General features: G+C 46.2%; 1 protein-coding gene across 12 annotated transcripts in view; it reads right to left on the bottom strand.

The window, feature by feature from the left end:
- The window catches only part of KANSL3 (KAT8 regulatory NSL complex subunit 3), a 40,932-nt gene that overhangs the window by 8,533 nt on the left and 11,882 nt on the right, over positions 1–20,517 (bottom strand). For 7 of the 12 annotated variants that reach the window (XR_010378797.1, XM_031441178.2, XM_064481896.1 and 4 more), the window contains 18 exons: positions 19,486–19,576; positions 19,154–19,339; positions 12,888–13,019; positions 12,531–12,647; positions 12,194–12,295; positions 12,017–12,088; positions 10,818–10,892; positions 10,488–10,645; positions 8,345–8,408; positions 7,690–7,890; positions 7,346–7,502; positions 5,769–5,846; positions 4,134–4,325; positions 3,600–3,684; positions 3,065–3,195; positions 2,064–2,173; positions 1,434–1,656; positions 975–1,105 (listed from right to left, as the gene is read on the bottom strand). Coding sequence is in view for 9 of the 12 variants with exons in the window: in XM_031441178.2 (XP_031297038.1) it covers positions 975–1,105; positions 1,434–1,656; positions 2,064–2,173; positions 3,065–3,195; positions 3,600–3,684; positions 4,134–4,325; positions 5,769–5,846; positions 7,346–7,502; positions 7,690–7,890; positions 8,345–8,408; positions 10,488–10,645; positions 10,818–10,892; positions 12,017–12,088; positions 12,194–12,295; positions 12,531–12,647; positions 12,888–13,019; positions 19,154–19,339; positions 19,486–19,576 (2,305 nt within the window). In the remaining 3 variants the exon portion in view is untranslated. Of the gene's footprint in view, positions 1–974; positions 1,106–1,433; positions 1,657–2,063; positions 2,174–3,064; positions 3,196–3,599; positions 3,685–4,133; positions 4,326–5,768; positions 5,847–7,345; positions 7,503–7,689; positions 7,891–8,344; positions 8,409–10,487; positions 10,646–10,817; positions 10,893–12,016; positions 12,089–12,193; positions 12,296–12,530; positions 12,648–12,887; positions 13,020–19,153; positions 19,340–19,485; positions 19,577–20,517 lie in introns of those variants that run through there. The other 5 variants (XM_064481898.1, XR_010378798.1, XR_004133133.2 and 2 more) reach the window with 5 other exon arrangements.

The raw sequence follows: 20,517 nt of genomic DNA, 5'->3' as shown, positions 1-20,517 counted from the left end.
TAAGAGTGCCACCACGGGAAACTTTCACTTTCTAAATTGTATTATTTCTGTAATGTTTGTACTACTTAAAACAAATATAATAATTACATTTTTAATTTAAAAAATAGGGAATAAAATAAAGAAAGAAAAACACCTCAACCTCTCTGCAGAAAGGCAGGTAGGGGTAGCTATGATCCCGATGAATGCTGAGGAATAATCTCTGTGCAGTACTTTCCCCTACAGAGGAAGAGGCAGAAGAGCTTCTGAAACAGCTGCGAACAGACAGGTGCCCAGACCCCGGGCAGGGCTGGTGTCGTGGGAATGAGGGCTCAGGGCCAAGCCCTCGGTCATAGCAGCCTGCTTAGCACCCTGTTCCCGCAGACGGCAGGCCTCGGCTGAAAAGTGGACACTGAAGGAAAGCACATTCATTACTGGACTCAAACTATTTTTCTCTTTAACCTCTGATCTTTGGGTGACTCTCAGATTACCATTTAAGGTTAGAAACATTTTACTTGAAACGATCATAATGTAAATCAAATCAGCTAAGGGAAATTGATGGTGACTGCCTGGGTAAGAGCTATAGAAAGCTAACTGTGCCCTGAAAAGACAGCAATGAATGCCAAGCTCTGGAATGGTACTACACTGGAAAGGTGGTCATAAAAAGACTATTAGCCAGTTGGCTTCTACCCAACCTCTGGATGATGGAACTGAGAATGGGAGGAGAAAAGGACAGAGAAGGGAAGAAAACAGAAACATTAAATAGGCACTGCTACAACTTGGAAATATCGACATAGTTAGTCCTCACAACAATCCAGGGAGCGTTACAGAGAAGGAGACTCAGAGAGGTCCATGACTTGCTCAGTCACAAAGCTACAGACCCCGAGTGATTTGCATCAGGTCTGCCTACAGGTCCAGCTCCTCCAATCAGCCAGTCAGCCGGCCCCAAGCTTCCCAACACTGGAGACTGTGTCCTCGGTCTTCCCAGGCAGACTCACCTGTGAGCTGGAGGGAAGCGCCTGGGAGGTGGGCTCCTCTGGGGCTGCTCCTGAACCCATGGGGCTCAGCGTGGTGATTCGGCTGGGCTGGCCACGCAGTGTCAGAGTAATGGTGGTGGGGACCTTCAAGCCTGAGAGAGAGGGAGCAGGCTTTTTTGTCACAGCCTCCACTTTCCTGGAGCATTTCTTTCCCATATAACACACCCCTCTCAGCCTCCCGCCTCGGCCTCCTCCCCAGCTGGGTCATCTGTGCCCTGTCTGTCTGTCTGAAAGGCAACAGGAACAGCCTGTGTTCTCTCAGCCTCTCTGAGGGATGGACCCATATAGCTGAATCCCTGAGGGTCAAGGCCAGGACCCTGTGGGGGTTGGGCTCAACATCATACCTTGCCCATGTGAGATGGGAAGGTCTTGGGGGAAGATCCCATATCTGGGAGTCCCCACAGTACTCATGAGACTCACCTGATGCTTGGTTAGAGATCTGAGCCAGGCCAGGGAGGCTGCTTGCCAACTTAGCGAGGCCCCCATTGGTCAGCAGCTGGTGGATGGCTGTGGGCTTCCCACCAGGAGTGGCACCCAAGGAGGAGAGAGTGGTGGCCACAGGAATGGTACGGACAATGGTGCTGGTGCCCGTGGTGATGGCACCCAGGCTCTGCATGGGGGTGGGCAACTTCACACTGGTGGCCTGTGGGACACACAAGCCCAGGTGATCAGAAGCTGTTGCCCAACAGCAACGGTCGAGTGCAGAGGGCCCATACTGTGAAAGGCTACCAGGTACTGAGTGCCTACCACATGCAAGGTTCTCCGCCAGGCACTTTCCATATATGTTCTTACTTAACTCTCAAAACAACTCTGCAAGGGAGATACTACCATTATCCTCATTTTATAAACAAGAAAACAAAGGTACAGAGAGATCAAGAAACTGGCCCAAGATCACTTAGTAAGTGGTGGAGCCTTAACCTATGATCGTTCTAATAGTGAAGTCAGAAGGCTATTTGTCCAGACTCCAGACCCAGCGTCCCTGCCAGAACCAGCTAAGCTGAGGAGGCCTCCTCCCACACCTGCCCAGCCCAGTGGAAGGCAGATGTGCACCTGTGGGGGTGGCCCCGGGGAGGGGCTTGCTGGGAGGCCAGAGGTCTTGCTGCTGATATCCTGCAAGCTGAAGCTGAGGCCTTGGAGGAGGCTGCTGGCTGATGTGGCCCCTAGGAGAGGATACAGCGACATCAGCACAGGCTCAGTCCCTTAGCCCAGAGGAGCCGTGCCCGTCCACCCTCAGCAGCTGACTAAAACACCAACGCTCTCTCCCTCAGACACTCCCAGTACTCTCACAGAGATGCCAAAGGGGCTCCCCAAGCATGCACGCCAGATGCTCACATGAGGAAAGGTACTACGCCTGACACGCTGCCTCAGATTCACTCTGCACATCCCAACTTGCTCCAGATCACCTGTCCTACATTTTGGACAGTTTTAGGAAAACCAAGGAGAGCATGAATCCCACTTTTCAGAAATCTAAATTCTTGCCTTTCTTTCAGAAGAGGAAGCACTTTTTAAGCCAAAGAATCCCAAATATCTGGCTTACACTTCACTTTACACACAGTCCAGTCACCTCAAAGCAAAGAGGAAGGTCCTCTCAAAGGAGCAGGGCATCTACAGTGCCCTGGCCCTGCTGGGCTCAGGCAACTAGCGTTTCGTGTAGTGTCGGGGAGGCGGGGAGAAAGTGAGGAGACAAGCACAGGCGGAAAAACGTGTCACTGTGCTAATGCCCAGCACAGCACCATTTCCAGTTTCATTCAACCAGATGTGTTTAAAAACACCAAAATGAAACCAGGACATACCTTTCCCACCAGCGCTTTCTTCTCCTATAATACAAGACACACTACTTGCAGACTAGGACATTTACTCACAGCAGATATTAAGGCCCCAAACTCCCCCACCTCAAAGCTAATTCCAGCTTCACACCAAGTCTCTATGAAAAGCCTGAGGCCCAGAGGAGCCTCCAGCTCCAGCTCCAAGGACGCTTTCCCAGGACCACCCTCTACAAGCCGCCCTAAGAGGTTTTGCTGGGAGGCAGGGAATGCTGGGCAATCAGATACCTGGGAGGGAGCTGCCAGGAGAGGTGGCCACGAGGCGGCTCTGGAGTGTGTGCAAGGCACTGGGTGCAGTGCTGCTGGAGACCACTGAGGACACTGGGCTGGCTGAGACTCCCCCTTCAGAAGCACATGACCTGCAGATAAAGGCAGGAGCTCCATTATCCAAAGGTCAGAGGGCAGCAGACCCTGGCAACACAGGGAAGGTCCACAGTGGGGCCCAGCAAGGCTCTTAGCAATGAGCATAAGGCTAGAACCTTCCGTTTCCTTTTCCCACCTTCTAAATCCAGCCTCTAATCTTTCCAAAGTCAGGCCTAAAGTAAAGACGTTAGGCCTTGAAGCAAGAGCTACAGGACGTTTTGCAAACTTTAAGTAAAAATGAACTCCTAGTTGACCCAGACAAAGATGCCACTCAGAAAAGTCACATTCTCAAAATGGACGGAATCCAGAATCAACCATCTCCCCAAAGCACTAAATGGAGTGGAGAAAATGTGAAGACAAAGAAAGCAACAGACCGAGAGAGGCCAGGAAGCAGACTCACTTGCTGGTAGCGAGAAGCCCTGCGAGCTCCTTGGCCCCGGCTGAAGCTTGCCCCAGTGCCACGGTGATGGGCTTCCCTCCTGTGGCTGCAGGACAGAAAACCGGTCAGTCCTATTTGGCCCTGACCTTTCAGAGCCCAAGCTAAATGCAACATACTATGGAAAAGACTGGAAGATGAAAAATGATGAATAACTACATTAGAGCAGGAAGATCTAGGGTTACTTTTTTCCTTCTATTTTCTAAACTTTCTGGGATATTTCATTATCATTAATTAAAACCAAAAAAGAACAAAATGCATGAAGCTTTGAATAATCCCACAGCTTCCTCTGATCCTCGTTCTGCCTCCCTGATCCTAGTTTAGCCCAGGTTACTGCCCACCATCCCCCCAGGAGCAATCATGTGCCATCTCTGCCCCAGGCACCTCTCACACCAAGGGAGAGGCTCAGATGCCCAATAAGGGGCCACCAAAAGGGCAATGCTGTGTGCCTGGGAGGGTGCAGTCAGTTTTTATTTAAATAGACCTGGAGGAACTTACCTTCTGGAGCTCCTCCTTGGGGGGGAGTACAAGGCCCCCCAGCTGTGTCCCCCTGGGAGATAAGGGACACCTTGATCTTGGGTCGCTTGGGAGTCTTACTGCCAGAAAGAGGGCTGGAGGGATGGTGCCGCTTCAGCTGGACCCTGAGATCCTCTTTCTCAGCTTCTTCCGTTTGTTCTGATGAAATAGGAACTAAAAATAGAGTTGTGGTGAAGTTCTCCACAATCCAAAAAAGCCCAACAGACAGTGACAGTACCAGTACGGGCAAGGCTGTGAGGGAACACGCAGAAGAACCACCCCACGCAGAGTCACCACACGTCCAAGGAGAACGCCGATGCTTCAGTCCCACCTCACTCAGGCCCCCCTGTGGTGCAGCTCCACCTTGGCCCTCTCAGAGGATGGCTCCAGCCCCATCCCTTACCCTGTCCTGGAGTCGGAAGGAAGGGGGTTCTGAGTTGGAGGGAACAAAAAGCAAGAAGACACCCTGACCCTGCCTAGCAAAGGCCAATCAAAAACCAGAGGACTCACCACGGTAGGTATGAACAGGGTTTCTTGAACTCAAAAGAATGTGACAATTCTCAAGTCCTCCCCAACATCACACAGCTGGAGGATGGTAACCATTTTATGAAGAAGCAATAGAGGAGCAGGCTATTCAGTTCTCCCCAAAAGGGAAACTTCTACCAAGCTTGGAGTCCCACCCTGCCCTCAGGGCCCAAGGCTGAGGGCTTGCTGGCCAAACGGAGACAGTGAGGAGGATTGTCCCTGGGACTTCAGGCTGGCTTGGAGTGAATACTGGGCAAGGGAGCATCTCAGCCAAGACAACCTTACAGCTCCTGCCCAGAAGTAATACGGCAACAGTGGCCCACGTCACAGCCTAGTCCCTAGGTCATTTGTACTAGCACAGAGAAAGGCCGTCTCTTCACACATGGGCTTCCCCATCCACTGAATCAAACAGATTCATCCTGCACATGGCCATGCCTCCTAGACTCTTAAGTGATCCTTCAGGTTTCCTCAGAGAACCCCTCCTCTTTAAACCTAGAAGCCCTTCCCAGTTGTTCTTAGCACAGGCGATGGGGACGGGGTGGGGAGAGGCAGGAGTCACACAAGGAAAGGGAGGTGGGGGGAAGGAAGCTGGCACGGGGCTACAGGGAGCTACTCCAGATCACAATCAGGCCACAACCAGCTGAAAGGACTGCCTAGCAGATAAAGGCACTGACTAAGATCAGAACAGGAGGAGGGCAAATGGGAAAGGAGTATGGGTTTTATGCTGATAAGTGGTTGCAGCAGCTCGGATGGAAGCAGGAAACCAGAGGCAGGGAGAAAAACACAGGGAAATTCAGACTCACAGGCAATGGACCACAGACACACACAGGACAAGCAGAGTCAAGAAATGCAAGAAGAGACAAAAGGAGAAAAACACCGTGAGAAGCAAACAGAAAGAATGGGGGGGAAAGCAAAGACTATGGAGTGAGGAGGACCAGCAAAGACAAGAATCAGAAGGTAGAAGAATGCAGAGAGGAAAGAATAGGAGGAAACCAGACAAATGAGAGGCAGGGATGGGGAAGAAATAAGAGGGAGAAGGGGAGAGAAGCAGACAGCAGAGGGTGAAAAGGTGAGAGAAAGAACAATACTCACCAAAGAGACAGGAGGAGGTGCCGGGAGGAAGAGCTTTCCTCACCAGCATATTTTGTTTCAGAAAAGCAGCAAACTGTGCTGGAATGAATCAGAAAGAATTACAGAATCACAGCCAGCCAGAGAAAGGAGAAAAAGAGGAGTAAGAAAAAGATATGAAAATGTTCTAGGAAATGGTCAACAGATACTTCTTCTGGAATTACTGCACGGGTTTGAAACCTGACTCTGCCATTTACCATCCATAAACTGAAAATCCTAACTGTACCTGCCTCACAGGGCCACTGCCCAGATTCCAAAAGCAAGAGCAAGTCCAGTGACAGGAAGGGGCGGGCCCGCAGCGAGGGCCCGTGAATGTTAGCTAGGATCATCCCCTGCAGTCTGTGAGCTCTGCCAAAGCCAGGGTGCTAGGGCTGCGGCTCTCCCCCATCAAACTCTGGGTCCCATTTCAAACTCAGCTCACCAATCAGCCTTCCAGAACTCCTTACATTCTTGACTAATTATCTCCTCCAGAAGCATGGCAAACTGATGGCTCTCTCTTCATCAAAAGCCCACTACCCACTCGGAACTTGGCTCTGGCCACCACTTAAGCTACTGGTCACAGAGCATCCATGTGGACCCTAAGGGCCAGGCCTCTTTTTTGTCTTCACCCATCCACTCATACTTCTGCTTCTTGTTAGCACCACGCTACGGGCAACCTTGTAAGAGGCCTGAGTCTAAGTCCTGACCATTTGGCTCCACTAAAAGAAACACGGGGAAGAGAGCAGACGAGCCTCCTGTCACCTCCATGTCTCTCTACTTGACAACCAGCTCCAGCTGCTGCCCCTTCCCAGGCGCCTGAGAACCTCAGATGACACCTGCTCCTGGATACATCACCAAACGCCCAAGAGGCCTCACCTCAGGGTCCCCCAACTGGATCAAAGTGACGGCAGGGGGAGAGCCACTGCTGCCTCCCTCCCCACCCCTGAAGGCTCCCTTCTCCAGAGCTTCTTACATAGCACTCACTGTTCTCCAAACTCCATTCAACCACACAAATACTTCCCAGCCTAATCTAAAAATCTATCTGCAGAGACCCCTGAAAAACTTCACTGGAAGTCCCAATGTGGGAATCTTAACTCTTCAAGGGCAAAACAAAGGGAGGGCACGATGCCAGTGGAGTTGCCCTAGAATCTGACGATCACGGCCAATTACCCTGTCTGCGGGACCTGAAAAGCTCCCTGGCTGCAGGAGTGGCTGGGCAGGCCTGGAACAGAAGATGGAGCTTCCCCAGTTGGCAGTTAGAAAAAAGTTTGAGGGCAATATACACACAGTCAGTTCATAAAGCCTAACTTCCTCGGAAAACCAAGACAGCTATAATTAGTGGAACTATACAGAGCACTAATGCAGAGACCTTCTGTGATATTTCACCCTTGGAAACAGCCCTCAGTATTCATTTCAACCTAATTTTGCCTGGACAGAAATGTGGGAAAGGGTGCCTTTCACACACCCCTGGAAAAGCTGCAGACACCAATACTTTCCAACTGCCTAATGACGTCAACTGCAGAGGACAGAGCCCGAGAGGCCACGGGGCCAGGCGGCTGTACCTTGGGCTTGTTTGTGGGTCAGCACAGCCTCCGTCCGCTGGACGTGTCTCTTCAGCAACTGAGTGCTTCCAACCTGACTGGACTTCTGGGCAGAAGCCACCGTGGTCACTTTGGTCTTGGGACTGGAGGTGGGGCTGCTGGACACACTGGAGAGATCCTGAGTAGGTTAAGAAGGACAAGAGCCAAGCCAATGTTGTTTGGACTGACTGTCAATCAGCAAGTCCTCTTGGAACTCCCTGGCCAGGAATTCTCCTCGTAGGCATTCACAGGCCTGGCGAGGCCACCAGGCATCCCCACGAAGAGAAGAACCCCCAGCAAAAGTGCTCCCTCCCTGCGTGCATTACCTCTGAGCCCGAGGGTGAGGCAGGCAGCTTGGCAGCTGGTGAGGCAGGTCGACTGCCCCGCTCAGGGACCTCAAAGGCCAGGTCTCTGCGGGCCACATCCCGGGGCTTCTTTTTCTTCTCAGCATCCTGGTCCCGAGGCTCAGAGCCCACGTGCCCCTCAGCGCGAGTGAGCACTCCAGTCAGGAAGTCCACAATCTCATCCTAGTGTAAGAAGGGTCAAGGCCGCTGAGTCCTTATCTGGAGAAAAGGAACCTCCCCGACAGTTCCTACTAAAATGGATTTCACCTCGGCGTTGCCATCAGTGTGTTGGTCCCTCCCACGCACCCAAAGCCTGGTACAAACCCCAGCCTCAGCCAAAGGCCAGCTGGAGCCAGCAGCCCTGTGAGGTGGCACTCTGGGGTGACTGCCCTTCATCATGCCTCCAATAAACCCTTTCTCCCCTCATGCTTTGCTTCCATCTTAGGTCGGTACTCTCCTTCTCCCTCTTCCTCCCTCTCTCCATGCCCTTTGTCTCTGCTCGTGATTTGGGCCTACCAGAGGCCCCAGTGGATATCCGTTCCCCTTAGAGCCAAGAGGCTGCTGCCAACAAGACCCAGCCTAAAAGGTTACAGAAAGGCAAGCCTGGTTGAGAAAACCATGTAAAGCAACTGTGTACCTGAATACATCTGTCCACCATGCTCTGAGTCAACCCTTCTGATTTCTTCTTTGCTTTGCTTATTCTAAGAGACAGAAAAGAGGAAATGTTTACTTTCTAAACATTCCATGGCAACATATGAAAATAAGAATCGATTTCTCTTCTACATTGGTTATTTCTAGGCCCCAGAAGGAAGACTATGTTAGCCCTCAGGCAGGTCTCACAATCTCTCTGAACTTCAGTTTCCACATCTGCAAAATGGGGACTCGCAACACCTCACACATGGAGTTGTGGGGATGACACAACACAAGGTACGTAAAGAATCAAAGAACACATGGAAAGTACCTGGGACTGTACCTCCAGAAGCCCTATGCCTATGGTCTCACAGGTAAATGCTATTCGATTACTAAGACCTCACCTCGAGGAAACTCAACACAGACCCAAGCCCTGAGATTACTGGCTGCTGCTGAAATGAGATCAGCAGGAGGGAAGGAAAGGTGACCACAGGTTAGCTCTACAGCGGTAAGAGAAAGAGACCACAGCTGGCTGCGTTCTCCTCTTTGAAAGCTAGCCTTAAACCCCTTGCCTTCCGACTAAGGGTCTCAGCAGAAAGAGAAACAAGGCGTCAGTTGACAGGGTGGAGAACAACGTTCTGAGCCTCCAAATCCTGAGACCCCAATTTACTGGTTGTTGGCCTCTGCCCTTGTGTAACACACTCATTTTATGGATGAGGACATGGATTGCCAGAAGTTAAGCAACTTACCCAACGTTCTCAGCAAAGGTGCCAAGACTAAACTGAGGCCTCCCAATTCTCAGCCCATTGCTCTTCTTGGCACCAGGCAAGTATGTCTCATACGTAGCCTCACAATATAACTCTCACTAAGGGTATTTCCATCTCTCCCGCTCCCTCACGGCAACTCAACACACACAATCTATTCTCCTATAGACAAGAATGCCTGAATTAGAAAGAAAGACAATGTATTTACAAGCAAACATTGTCTTGAGCATCAAAGAATTAGATTCTAGGTCCACAAGAAGCTGTCAAATGACAAAGGCCAGAAGGACTTCTCCAAAGCATCTCTGGGTACGAAACCGACAAGGCAAGTGGGAACTCACTTTAAGCCCTCCACTTAGAGCACACCAGTGAGCACCTAAGATTGAGCGTATGAAAAAGGAGGCCCAGTGAAGGACACAATCTTGCCTTCAGTACATTTCATGAAAACGTAACTAAAGGCCACACAGGCAGCCAGCCTTGCAGTCGGAGAATGGCCATCTCAGTGACTAAGGGGGTTTATTTTCCTAAATCCCTTCTGGACTTTCACTGTTCAAACTTCAAAATATACAAAAGGATGCTTAAAACAAATAAATCTATGTTTACGTTTATCCTCAGTAAGGAATCAAATGTAAAGAAACACCTACCAGAGTGAAAGCACAATGACTATACTTACAGCATCTCAAAGCATCTTCTCCTCACAAGATGACTACTAACTACAAAGAGGAAAACAGTAACCGTATAGTAGAGAAATCTGGCAGGTGCTACCCTAATCACGTGGTCAAGGTTCACATCACCAGTGACAAGACGTAGCAACGTCACGTATTCCCTGAGGGGTGCACTGAGGGCACATCGGCTCTGCATTTCTGCCAAAATGTGTACCCTCACCCTAATCGTAAGATGTCGGAAACCTAAATTGAAGGACAGTCTACAAAATAACTGGCCAGAAGTCTTCAAAAGGGTTAAGATCATGAAAGACAAAGACAGACTGAGGAAAAGTATCAAATTAAAGGAGACTGAGGAGACACAGTAACCAGCAGCAATGTGTGATCCTGGATTTGATGCTGGACCAGAAAAGGGCATTAGTAAGACGACCGATGAAACGCGAGTCTGTACATTGGATAACAGTATCATATCCACGTTAATGTCTTGATTTTTTGATAATTATACTTTGGTTATGTAAGATGTTAATATTCGGGAAATCTGAGTGAACAGTACAGAAAATCTTCTATACTATTTTTGCAACTTTTTAATAAATCTGTATTAGTTAAAAATGTAAAAAAAAAATTTTAACATCCCCTTTTCACTGAACCAGGTTAGCCTATAGTTACATCACCACCTTACAGGCACCTCCAACATGGCTCTCTTGCAGCAATGGGGGAACCTACCCACCTGAGATTATCATCAGCTCCCCCAACCACCACCAAGCTGTTCTCAGCCCGAATCTTCTCCCGGAAGTCCTCCATGGCTTCAGGGTGACACTGCAGGGAATTCTGACCAATGACAAAGAGGACTGGAGTCTTCATATCCAAGAGAGGATCATCCACATCCTAAAACAGACCCAGGTTTTACCATCAGCCAGTTCATATCCACTGAGCACTGCCCTGGCAAGTCGAGAGTCAGCTGGGCAACTGCAGTCACTGAGCACCGGCTTGGACGAGGCACGCACTCCCTTACTCTCACCTGCCGGTGACCCAGCAATCAGCTGCACCCCGTGCTTACCCCTCTGGGGCCATCCACGGTAAGCAGAGGAAACCCGAGGCAGACAACTGCAGTGACGTATTCCATCACCGACACCTGGAAATAATGGCACAGTTTGTCTCAAGGTCAACTGACTTCACTGCAGCTACATCCTACCCAGAATCCAGGGGTGTAGTCTAGACCTACCAGCCAGTCCCACCCTCTCCCTCCCTGTCATAACCCCTAGGTGTACCAGCCATAGTGGCAGCAGTAAGAGCACAGAACACAAGATGTGCCATTCCATCAGCAGAGAGAACTGGGGCCCTGAGCAGACCCCAGCAGAGGATGGAGCCATAGGATGGGAGGTTTAATACTTCCATCCTGTCAGTTGCTAGACTAGAGGCCTCCCTTTTTCCTCCACTAATACCAAGTGCAATCAAAGGAATACAAATATTGCTCTTTTCCCTTAAGTGAAGATCTCTCCCTTTTGAGCTTAATAGATAGCTCCCAGACACCCCAAATTTCTCAGAGTAGTTGCTGACTACATACTGCCATTCCTGGGCCCAGGGAATGCACGGAGGTAGCCTTTTTCCTCTCACACCCCTGGATGTCACACCTGACTACACCACTCACAGCAGCACAGACTTTGCTGGCTTGGTCCACTTGAGAACTAGGGCTTTGGACAGGTCAGGGACACTTAGGCAAACTGATACACATACAAATGAATGTAAAATAACAAAAAGGTTCCTTGATGTCTTGGAAAGGGACAGAACATGAACACAACATCAAATTCCAGGGCTATTAAGATTTTTGCTGGCTAAATTATTGTTTGTTTAGGTGGCAGAACAGTACTTACTTTTAAGGGGAAAAAAATTTGCAGGGATACATGCTGAAATATATATAAAGAAAATGAAACGATATTTGGGATTTTCCTCAAAATAATTGGAGAAGAAAGTGGGCAGAGGTAAGATAAAAAAAAGCCTGGCCATGAGCTGATCACTGGGATTACGCTGGGCAAGGGGCCCAAGGGGCTTATTATACTAATCTATTGTCCCTTTAAGTTTCTTTTTAAAATTTTACTCAATAAAGCTAAAAAATAAAATTTGTCTTCTACAGTTTAAAATGCAAGCATGCAGGTAAAGCATGTAGCACAGTGCCTGGAGCATAAAAAAGGACTCAACGGGAGCTAGCAGCAGCAGTCTATCCCAGGGTAACCTCCAAGTAAGATGAGGATTACTTACATGACAGGCCACCAAAGCTCCTGTATTCCAGCCAATCAAGATGATGGGTTTGTGGGGAAAATGGCTGTGAATCTTTGTGAGAAGAGAAAGAAGACAGTAAGACACGAGGCCACATTACTGGTGCAGAACAAACCCAGAATGCGGGGTGTGCCACAGTGGACTGAGATGGAGTCTCACCTCCAGCACTTTGCTTCTCACTGCCCCAATCATGTGCTCAAGACACTGCAGAACTCCTACCCCACTCCCATTGTTCAGCAGATGGGTGGCTACAGGGATGACCTAAAGGAAAGACAGTGGCAGCCATGACAGCAGAGGTAAGTTTCAAATCTCTCAAGTCTGCTTAACCTACCCTAGATCCCTTCAACATTGGGTAAACACCATTTGAAATCCAAACATAGAGTTGCAGATGCTCCACATTTAAGGTCATTCATCTAACCCCTCTTCCTTTTTGTCTGCTCAATCCTCCAAGACTATCCTCCCATCCAGGAGGGAGTTCCTCTGGCCCCGTCCATACCTTGCCTAAGCAGGACAGCTGCGACTGCCAGAAGCGGTGGCGGCGTGAGGTGGGGAACACGGAGCTGGAGGGTCCGGAGGAGGCAATGAGAATGAGAGGAGAGCCGGGGAGTTTGCTCTAAGGAGAAACACCCCACCAGAGAGCCAGTGAGGGAGAGGTGTTCCTCCATGAAATCCCAAGTACCCCAATACCTTTCTTATCCCAACAAATGCTGATTTGCTTATGGAACTATATTAAGCACTATATATAGCCAGTTATTAATGAAAGAAGTTGAACAAGTCATTTCTTCTCCTCTTGCCGAGGTTCTAAGAATGGATTCTACAAAAACTTCATGGTCCACAGGTAAGTCCAACTTACTGGTTTGTTATGAGAAAGCACCCCCACGGCAGGGTCCCAGGGCCTCTTCAACAGGAGGGACAAGGCCTCGGCTCCTGCAGCTCCGGTCTTCGTGTTGGATGACACAAGCATCCGGTCAATCAAGGTGGGGATCTAGAAGCAAGGAAGAGCAAAGATGCTTCCAGTGTGAAGCAGGAGATCCCACCACCAGTAATCAGGTGGGAGGACACAGCCCCACGGTGAGCCACGGACAGATTTCTCCAACTTTCCTCAAGAGCAAAAGCACAAATGAGTGAATGGCTGAAAATATGCCTCCCATCATTAAGGGTATGTGGCTACAGTCATCTGGAAACCAATATGGTGACACACATCAAGAGACTTAAATTTATTTCCATCCCTTTCCTAACAAATTGTATCAGAAGTACATACACACACAGACACACAAACATCACACATAGAGGGGTTGGGGGGCATGCAAAAGACAAATTCACTCTCAGTAATAATCAAAAGCTGGAAACAACATAAATGCATATATAAGGAAGTAGTTAAGCAAGTTATCTACATAATTAGATATAATTTAAAATATTTTTAAAATTTTATAATAACAAAAGGAAATAATTTGCTAAAATGTTAAAGATAAAATAGAAAATATAAAAATTATTTCTACTCAGAAAAAATACTACAGGAAAATATGCAAAATGTTAATAGTGATCTTTATGGAGTTATGAGTAACTTCTTTCTTTTTAAACTTCTGTATTTTCTAAATTTTCTTAATAAGTATCAACTGATTTTATAAATTAAAAAAACCCCTGCATTTTCTTCTAGAGTACTGCCTTCAAGCTGTGAAGTATTAAAGAAATCTGTTACTGTGTCCCAAATAATAGATCCCACTATACTATGTATACAGTTGACCCTTGAACAATGTGGGGTTGGGGAAAAGATGTGTGGGCTGACTCTCCACACAGTTGAAAATCTGTATATAACTTTACGGTTGGCCCTCCACATTTGTGGGTCCACATCACACCATTATAATTCTTCAAAAATGTGACCTCATAGATGCGTAAATACAGGTTTCAGATATGCTGATGCTTACACTGAGAAGAAATACCTGTGTGAATCCCACACCAACCACAAAAGGTCAAAACGACCTAGGAGAAAGGAAAGATTTTTAAATGTTTGAGGTAGTTTTCAGAAAAACAAAATTTTTTTGAGAAACTGAAGAATAAAAAGCACTGTGGTGATGCAGGCTGTAAAAGTTCAGTCCATAGCGAACATCACATTCAGAGTAAAAAACTGAAAGCTTTTTCTCCAAGATCAGGAACAAGACAAGGATGCCCACTCTCACCACTTCTTAGAGCAATTAGGCAAGAAAAAGATATAAAAAGCATCCAAATTAAAAAGGAAGAAGTAAAACTGTCACTATCTGCAAATGACATGAAATTATATATAGAAAACCCTAGATTCCACCAAAAAACTGTTACAATAAACAAATTCAATGGAGTTGCAGGATACAAAATCAATATATAAAAATCTGTTGCATTTCTACACCAACAGAAAGAGAAACTAAGAAATTCTTATTCACAACTGCATCAAAAAGAAAAAAATACCTAGCAATAAATTTAACCAAGAAGGTAAAGGATCTGTACACTGAAAACTATAATACATCAATAAAGAAACTGAGTAAGACACAAATGAATAGAAAGATATGTCATGCTCACAGACTGGAAAAATTAATTTTGTTCAAATGTCCATACTACTCCCTCAAAAATCTACTATACAAATTCAATGCAATCTCTACCAAAATTCCAATGGCATTTTTCACAGAAATAGAACAGACAATGCTAAAATTTGTATGGAACCACAAAAGATTCTGAATAGCCAAAGCAATCTGGAGAAAGAAGAACAAGGCTAGAGGCATCATGCTTCCTGGCTTCAAACTATTTTACAAAGTTACAGTAACCAAAACAGTATGGTACCAGCATAAAAACAGACACAAAGATGGATGGAACAGAATAGAGAGCCCAGAAGTAAATCCATATATGTTCAATTAATTTATGACAAAGGAGCCAAGAACATACTGTGGGGAAAGGACAGTCTCTTCAATAAATGATGTTGGGAAAACTGGACAGCTATATGCAAAGGACTGAAACTAGACCAATATATGATGTCATGCACAAAATTAACTCAGAATGGATCAAAGACATGAATGTAAGACCTGAAACCATAAAACTCCTAGAAGAAAACACAGGTGGTAAGCTCTCTGACATCAGTCTTGGCGATGATTTTTTGGATCTGACCTCAAAAGCAGCGAAAACAAAAATAAACAAGTGGGACTACATCAAACTAAAAAGCTTCTGCACAGCAAAGGAAACCATCAACAAAATGAAAAGGCAACCTACTGAATGGGAGAAAATATTTGAAAATCATGTTATCTCTTAAGGGATATATAAAGATATAAAGAACTCAAAATATATAAAGAACTCATACAACTCAACATCAACAAAATTAACAAACTGATTAAAAAATAAGCAGAACTGAATAGGCATTTTTCCAAAGAAGATTTACAGATGGCCAACAGGTACATGAAAAGATGCTCAACATCACTAATCACTGGGGATGTAAAAATCAAAACCACAAGAGACATCACTTCACACCTGTTAGAATGGCTATTACCAAAAAAAACAAGCATTAACAAATGTTGGAAAGATGTGGAGAAAACGGAACACTTGTGCACTGTTGGTGAGAACATAAATTGGTGCAGTCACTATTAAAAATAGTATGGAGGTTCCTCACAAAATTAAAAGTAGAACTACCATATGATTCAGCAATTCCACTTTTGGGTATTTATCAGAAGAAAAAGAAAAGACAAACTCAAAAAGATACCTGCACCCCCATGTTCAATGCAGCATTATTTACAACAGCCAAGATATGGAAACAACCTAAAAGTGTCTACTGATGGATAAATAGATCAAGAAAATATGGCTTACTGTTCAGCCACTAAAAAAAGAAGGAAATCCTGCCATGTGCAACAACATGGAAGGACTCTGAGAGTATTATGCTAAGTGAAGTAAGTCAGAAGAGAAAAATATCATATGATTTCACTCATATGTGGAATCTGAAACAAACAAAAACAAAACAAAACAAATTCATAGATACAAAGGACAGACTAGCAGTTGACAGAGGGAGTGGGTGAGGGATAGGTGAAATGCATAAAAGGGACCAAAAAATACAAAATAAGTAAGTCATAGGATGCAACGTACAGCATGGTGACTATAGTTAATAATACTGTGTTCCATATTTGAAAGTTGCTGAGAGTAAATCTTAAAAATTCTTAACACAAGAAAGAAAATTTTTGTAACCATGATGTTAACATGATTTAACTTATTGTGGTGATCATTTTGCAATACATATAAATATCAAGTCATCATATTGTATACTTGAAACCAATATACTATATGTCAATTACACCTCAATTAAATAAATATAAAAAGTTCAAAGGCAGCACAAGAAGATAAGCTGCTCCAAGACAAGACAAGAAAGGACAGTGTTCCTAATTTTAAAAGAGCAAGACTGAAAAGATTTCTACATAAGAAATGAGGTAAATATAACCATGAGACTTTCTCAGTTTAATTCAGGAAATAAATGTTTATGCAACATGGCTGTTACAAGGCACTAGGCTAGTACTTACTGCAAAGGAATTTAATCTACAAGGGTTAATGAAGCACGCAAATAACAAAGTTGGGGGGGGGAGGGCGCTAAGTGCCATAGAGAAGCAGAAGCCTCACACTGCTATGATTCAAACTGTCCAACAGAGAAGGAAGGAAACAGGCAATTTTAATCTCTACACACAGCATGTGAAGTGAGATGAGCTCTGAAGAAATTCCAACAGAAGAAGATAGGAAAAAAGCTTTCCAACCAGATGTAAGCAAGAATGTACAGGGCTTATTCTAGGCACAGATGCTCTGAAGTCAAGGATTTAAGTAAGGAAGTAGGGAGGACATGAGGCCAGTAACAAAGGCTACATCCAAATTGCAAAGATCTTCACCCTCAACTGGCCATCTCTTTGCAACTTACTGTGTAACTGTAAGCCACTGAGCACCCTGAGGTAGAGGATCTGACCAATTAGTCTCTAGAAGTTTTTATCTGGCAGGAGTAGAGTACACCTCTGAAATGACAAAGCCACGAAACTCACTTTCTGTCAATACAGATACTTAGAACTAATTGATCAGTAATGAACTTCTCTGCGTGGAGCTAGGCAGACCAAGCGTCCCTGGTCTCTCCAGCACTGCATCGCTCTCAGCAGACAATGAAGGGGCTAGGGGCTATACTCTCTCTGCTCCCTTTGTAATAGGTCTAATGGTGAAAGCGGCTGGGCCAAGAGCATCATCCCAATCCACCTGCATTTTCATCCACCAGGTATGTTACAAGTTTTAGGAAACAACCTAAGTATTTGTTGTGAATCTGACAGTCATCCGAAAATGAGTCTGATGGCAGGGGAACCACTGCTGAGAGAAGAACCTCGAGCAGACAGCACCTTGCAGTCTGCACCCTTGCTGACTGGTGCACTAGCGTGTCCTCCATCATTTCAGCTAACCCGCACCAGGACCAAGCAGCAGGGCTGAGTAGCACGCGCTATGCCGTGGAGTCCCGCCAGCGGTGCGTCATACTCAAAAAACCTGAGCCCCACTTCATTCACCAGGGAACATCCAGACAGTAACTTCAATGGGGAAGCAGTGCAAACTTCTTCATGAGGGAAAGTACCTCCCAGGCATACTGGCCAGGCAAAGTAAGGCAGAGAAGTGGGCTCTGGGCACTACCAACACTCACCCCCTATAGCATACTCACCAGTGTTATACCTTCCCATAGGTAGAGTGCTGTGGAGAACATTCAAAATGCCTGGAATACTCAGAGGCCACCATTCTCTGCCAGGGTCCTATCCTGACCCCACACCCACCTTGTGCCCATGCCTGTCCACCCTTTAGCTCCCGGGCCGGGGTTTCCATTGCAGAGGAGCAATGGAAGGTGGAAGTCTGGGACTATCTTTTCATCTGTCTTTTTCTACACTAGAGAACAAGTTCTATGAGGAGAGAGAATTTCTGTTTTGCTCACCCCAGTGCCTGGCACACTGTAGGCACAAAATAATATTTGTTGAATGTATAAATTAGTGTCAAATTTCCTACTATGCATTTCATTAATACACCTAGTCCTGAGTTTTGTTTTACTGCTGCACTAAACCAAACTCCTCTTGCTTTCAAATAAATTTAGCATTCTTCAACTTACAAACAGGGATATGGCTGGGGGAAGCTGGTGGCCAGGCAAATTATAGCAACAATATGGGCCAGCTTCCTGCAAAGGAGAAGAAAGAGAAACCATTGAAAAAAACAAAAAAAGAAGTCAAAGACTGAATTAATCCAAGTTGTCTGAGACCACCATTCTGTATCAGAGCAAAACACTAAAAATTATGGTACCACTTATAAATCATTAAGTTACTGTGGGTTTCCTATGTGTCGAACTTTGTGCCGAGCATTCTTTTTGGATTAACTAATTTTCACAAAAATCCTGGATAGGTATTATTATTAACCACTTTTCAGAGATGAGGAAATTGAGTCATTAATTCAAGATTAAAGTTTATTAGTGATCAAGATGAGATCACCCAGGCACTCTGCCCCCAGAACCCATACTCCACCGCACCGAACACAGTCCAGGGCAATAACTGAAATCACAATAAACTGGAATCATGAAGAAAAACAGTTTAACTTTCTGCAATACTGTCAAAGTAAGAAAGCAGGGAAATGTAATAATATGCTTTACAAAGAATGACTGAAGTCAAAGTGTTGCTACCGAAGGCTCACCACGATGAGGAGAGATTGAGGCATCGCGTCACTGTGCCCCTCCTGCTCTGGAACCCCTCCCAGTCCCACCCCCACACCCTGAGCACCACAGGTCTGCTTCTTGCCCCCTCTCAACACTCCTCCCTGTAAACCCTTCATCTTCTCCTTTCTCACCTCACCTCAGAAGTGACTCAAACCACAAGCTGCATGGCTGTACAGGCCCACATGTTCTCTGGTTTGGGGGCCCTACACCTCACCTGGAGACAGGAGACTGAAGACGTTTACACTGGACAAAAATGTGAAATGATACCATGTCTCCTGTTTTTAATAGCAAATCTGTTAGTTTCAGTAATGCCCTCCAGGCTGACGAGGCAACAACCTTGCCCAATCCCACGTCCTGAACCCACAGCAAAGGCGGGCTACCCAGGACGGGGCAGATGCCAGTCAGAGCCTCACCTTCCCTTTCAGTGTCTGCAAAGCATCCAGGTAGGCCGCCAGCATGGGTAGGCTCAAGGTCTCCACTAGGGTGGTGTGCAGCCACTGGATCAGCTTGGTGTCCCAGCTCACGCTTGCCAGAGCCTGCCGCACTCTCCTCGCACACTTGTCCACAGCAACACGGCGCAGCACGGGCTCGTTACAAGCCTGAAAGGTGTAAGTGGAATGACACAGCATGAGGACCACCTGGTTAGCAACTGGGGTTGGGGTGGGGGTGAGGGCCCAACAAGTTAGCCAGCCGTTGAGGCCCGAACTAGGGAGAGCCCACCGTGGCCACATTTCTGGAGTCTTACCCCTTCGTTGGCCAAGCGGGCCAGCCGGTCAGACTGTAGGGCTTTGAGGATCTTGTTGAATAGCTTGTTCTGGGCCATTGTCCAGCCAGTCCTACAAGAGAAATTCTGAGGAATTAAAGCCAAACCCAGAGGATGCGACCCATGCATGTACATTGTACAAAGAAGATTATGTCCTGTTTTTTGTCCCCACTATGAAAAGGTATAACTCAGGGTAGCTCAGTCTCAGACCACTGAGTTGAAGCACACCTAGATTCTGGTCCTAATCCTGCCAATGAATCACCTCAGCACACATTTGTATTAATACACACAGTACAAGTCAAAACCAGTCACAAATGAAGTTTTTTGGTGCTAGCAAAGCTAATTACTTACCTAGTAACTAAAACAATCCATTAGTAAATAAAAGCATGGCATCGTTGCACAGACATATTTGAACTTCACAAGTTTAGTATTTGACACAAAAAGGTAGACAGGATGAGGAAGTATTGTAGTACTAAAACCCAACTAAGAGGCCAATTTCAATCAGCTTTAGCAACAAAAATATAACAAATGAAGTGGCAGTTCTCTCACCCCTTAGTATTACCCCTTACTAACCTTTCTTCCTTTTCCACATATATTTTTTCTGTCTATCACACAACAAACTTACTGTTGAATGGTCTGTTCCATGTAAGTTGACACTGTATCATCCCAGCATAAGACACCTGCAGACACACTTTTATCTTGCTTACGGAAGGCTCCTCCAACTCAGGTGTAAACTCCCTGCAATTAAGACACCTGTCCCACTGCTCTTGTTCCCACCTCATCACAGCCGGCACAGGAGTGCTGAACTGACTAAAGCCCCACTCTTGGCAACCTTAATTCTCTTGTACTCCAACTCTGGCCAGTAATCTTCCTAAAGATAATAAGAGAAAGGTAATAGAAGATGTCTGATTACGATCTGCTTACCAACTCTCCCTAAAATAAACAGGTGATTAAATTACCTTTTAAAAAATGTAAGTGGATGCCAGACCCAAATGAAAACCTGGAATGACATCA

This window comes from Camelus dromedarius, chromosome 33, assembly GCF_036321535.1.
Source record: "Camelus dromedarius isolate mCamDro1 chromosome 33, mCamDro1.pat, whole genome shotgun sequence".
In the NCBI taxonomy this organism is placed as follows: domain Eukaryota; kingdom Metazoa; phylum Chordata; class Mammalia; order Artiodactyla; family Camelidae; genus Camelus; species Camelus dromedarius.
The sequence above is the reverse complement of the archived record's forward strand: the minus strand, read 5'-3'. Positions and strand labels throughout refer to the sequence as shown.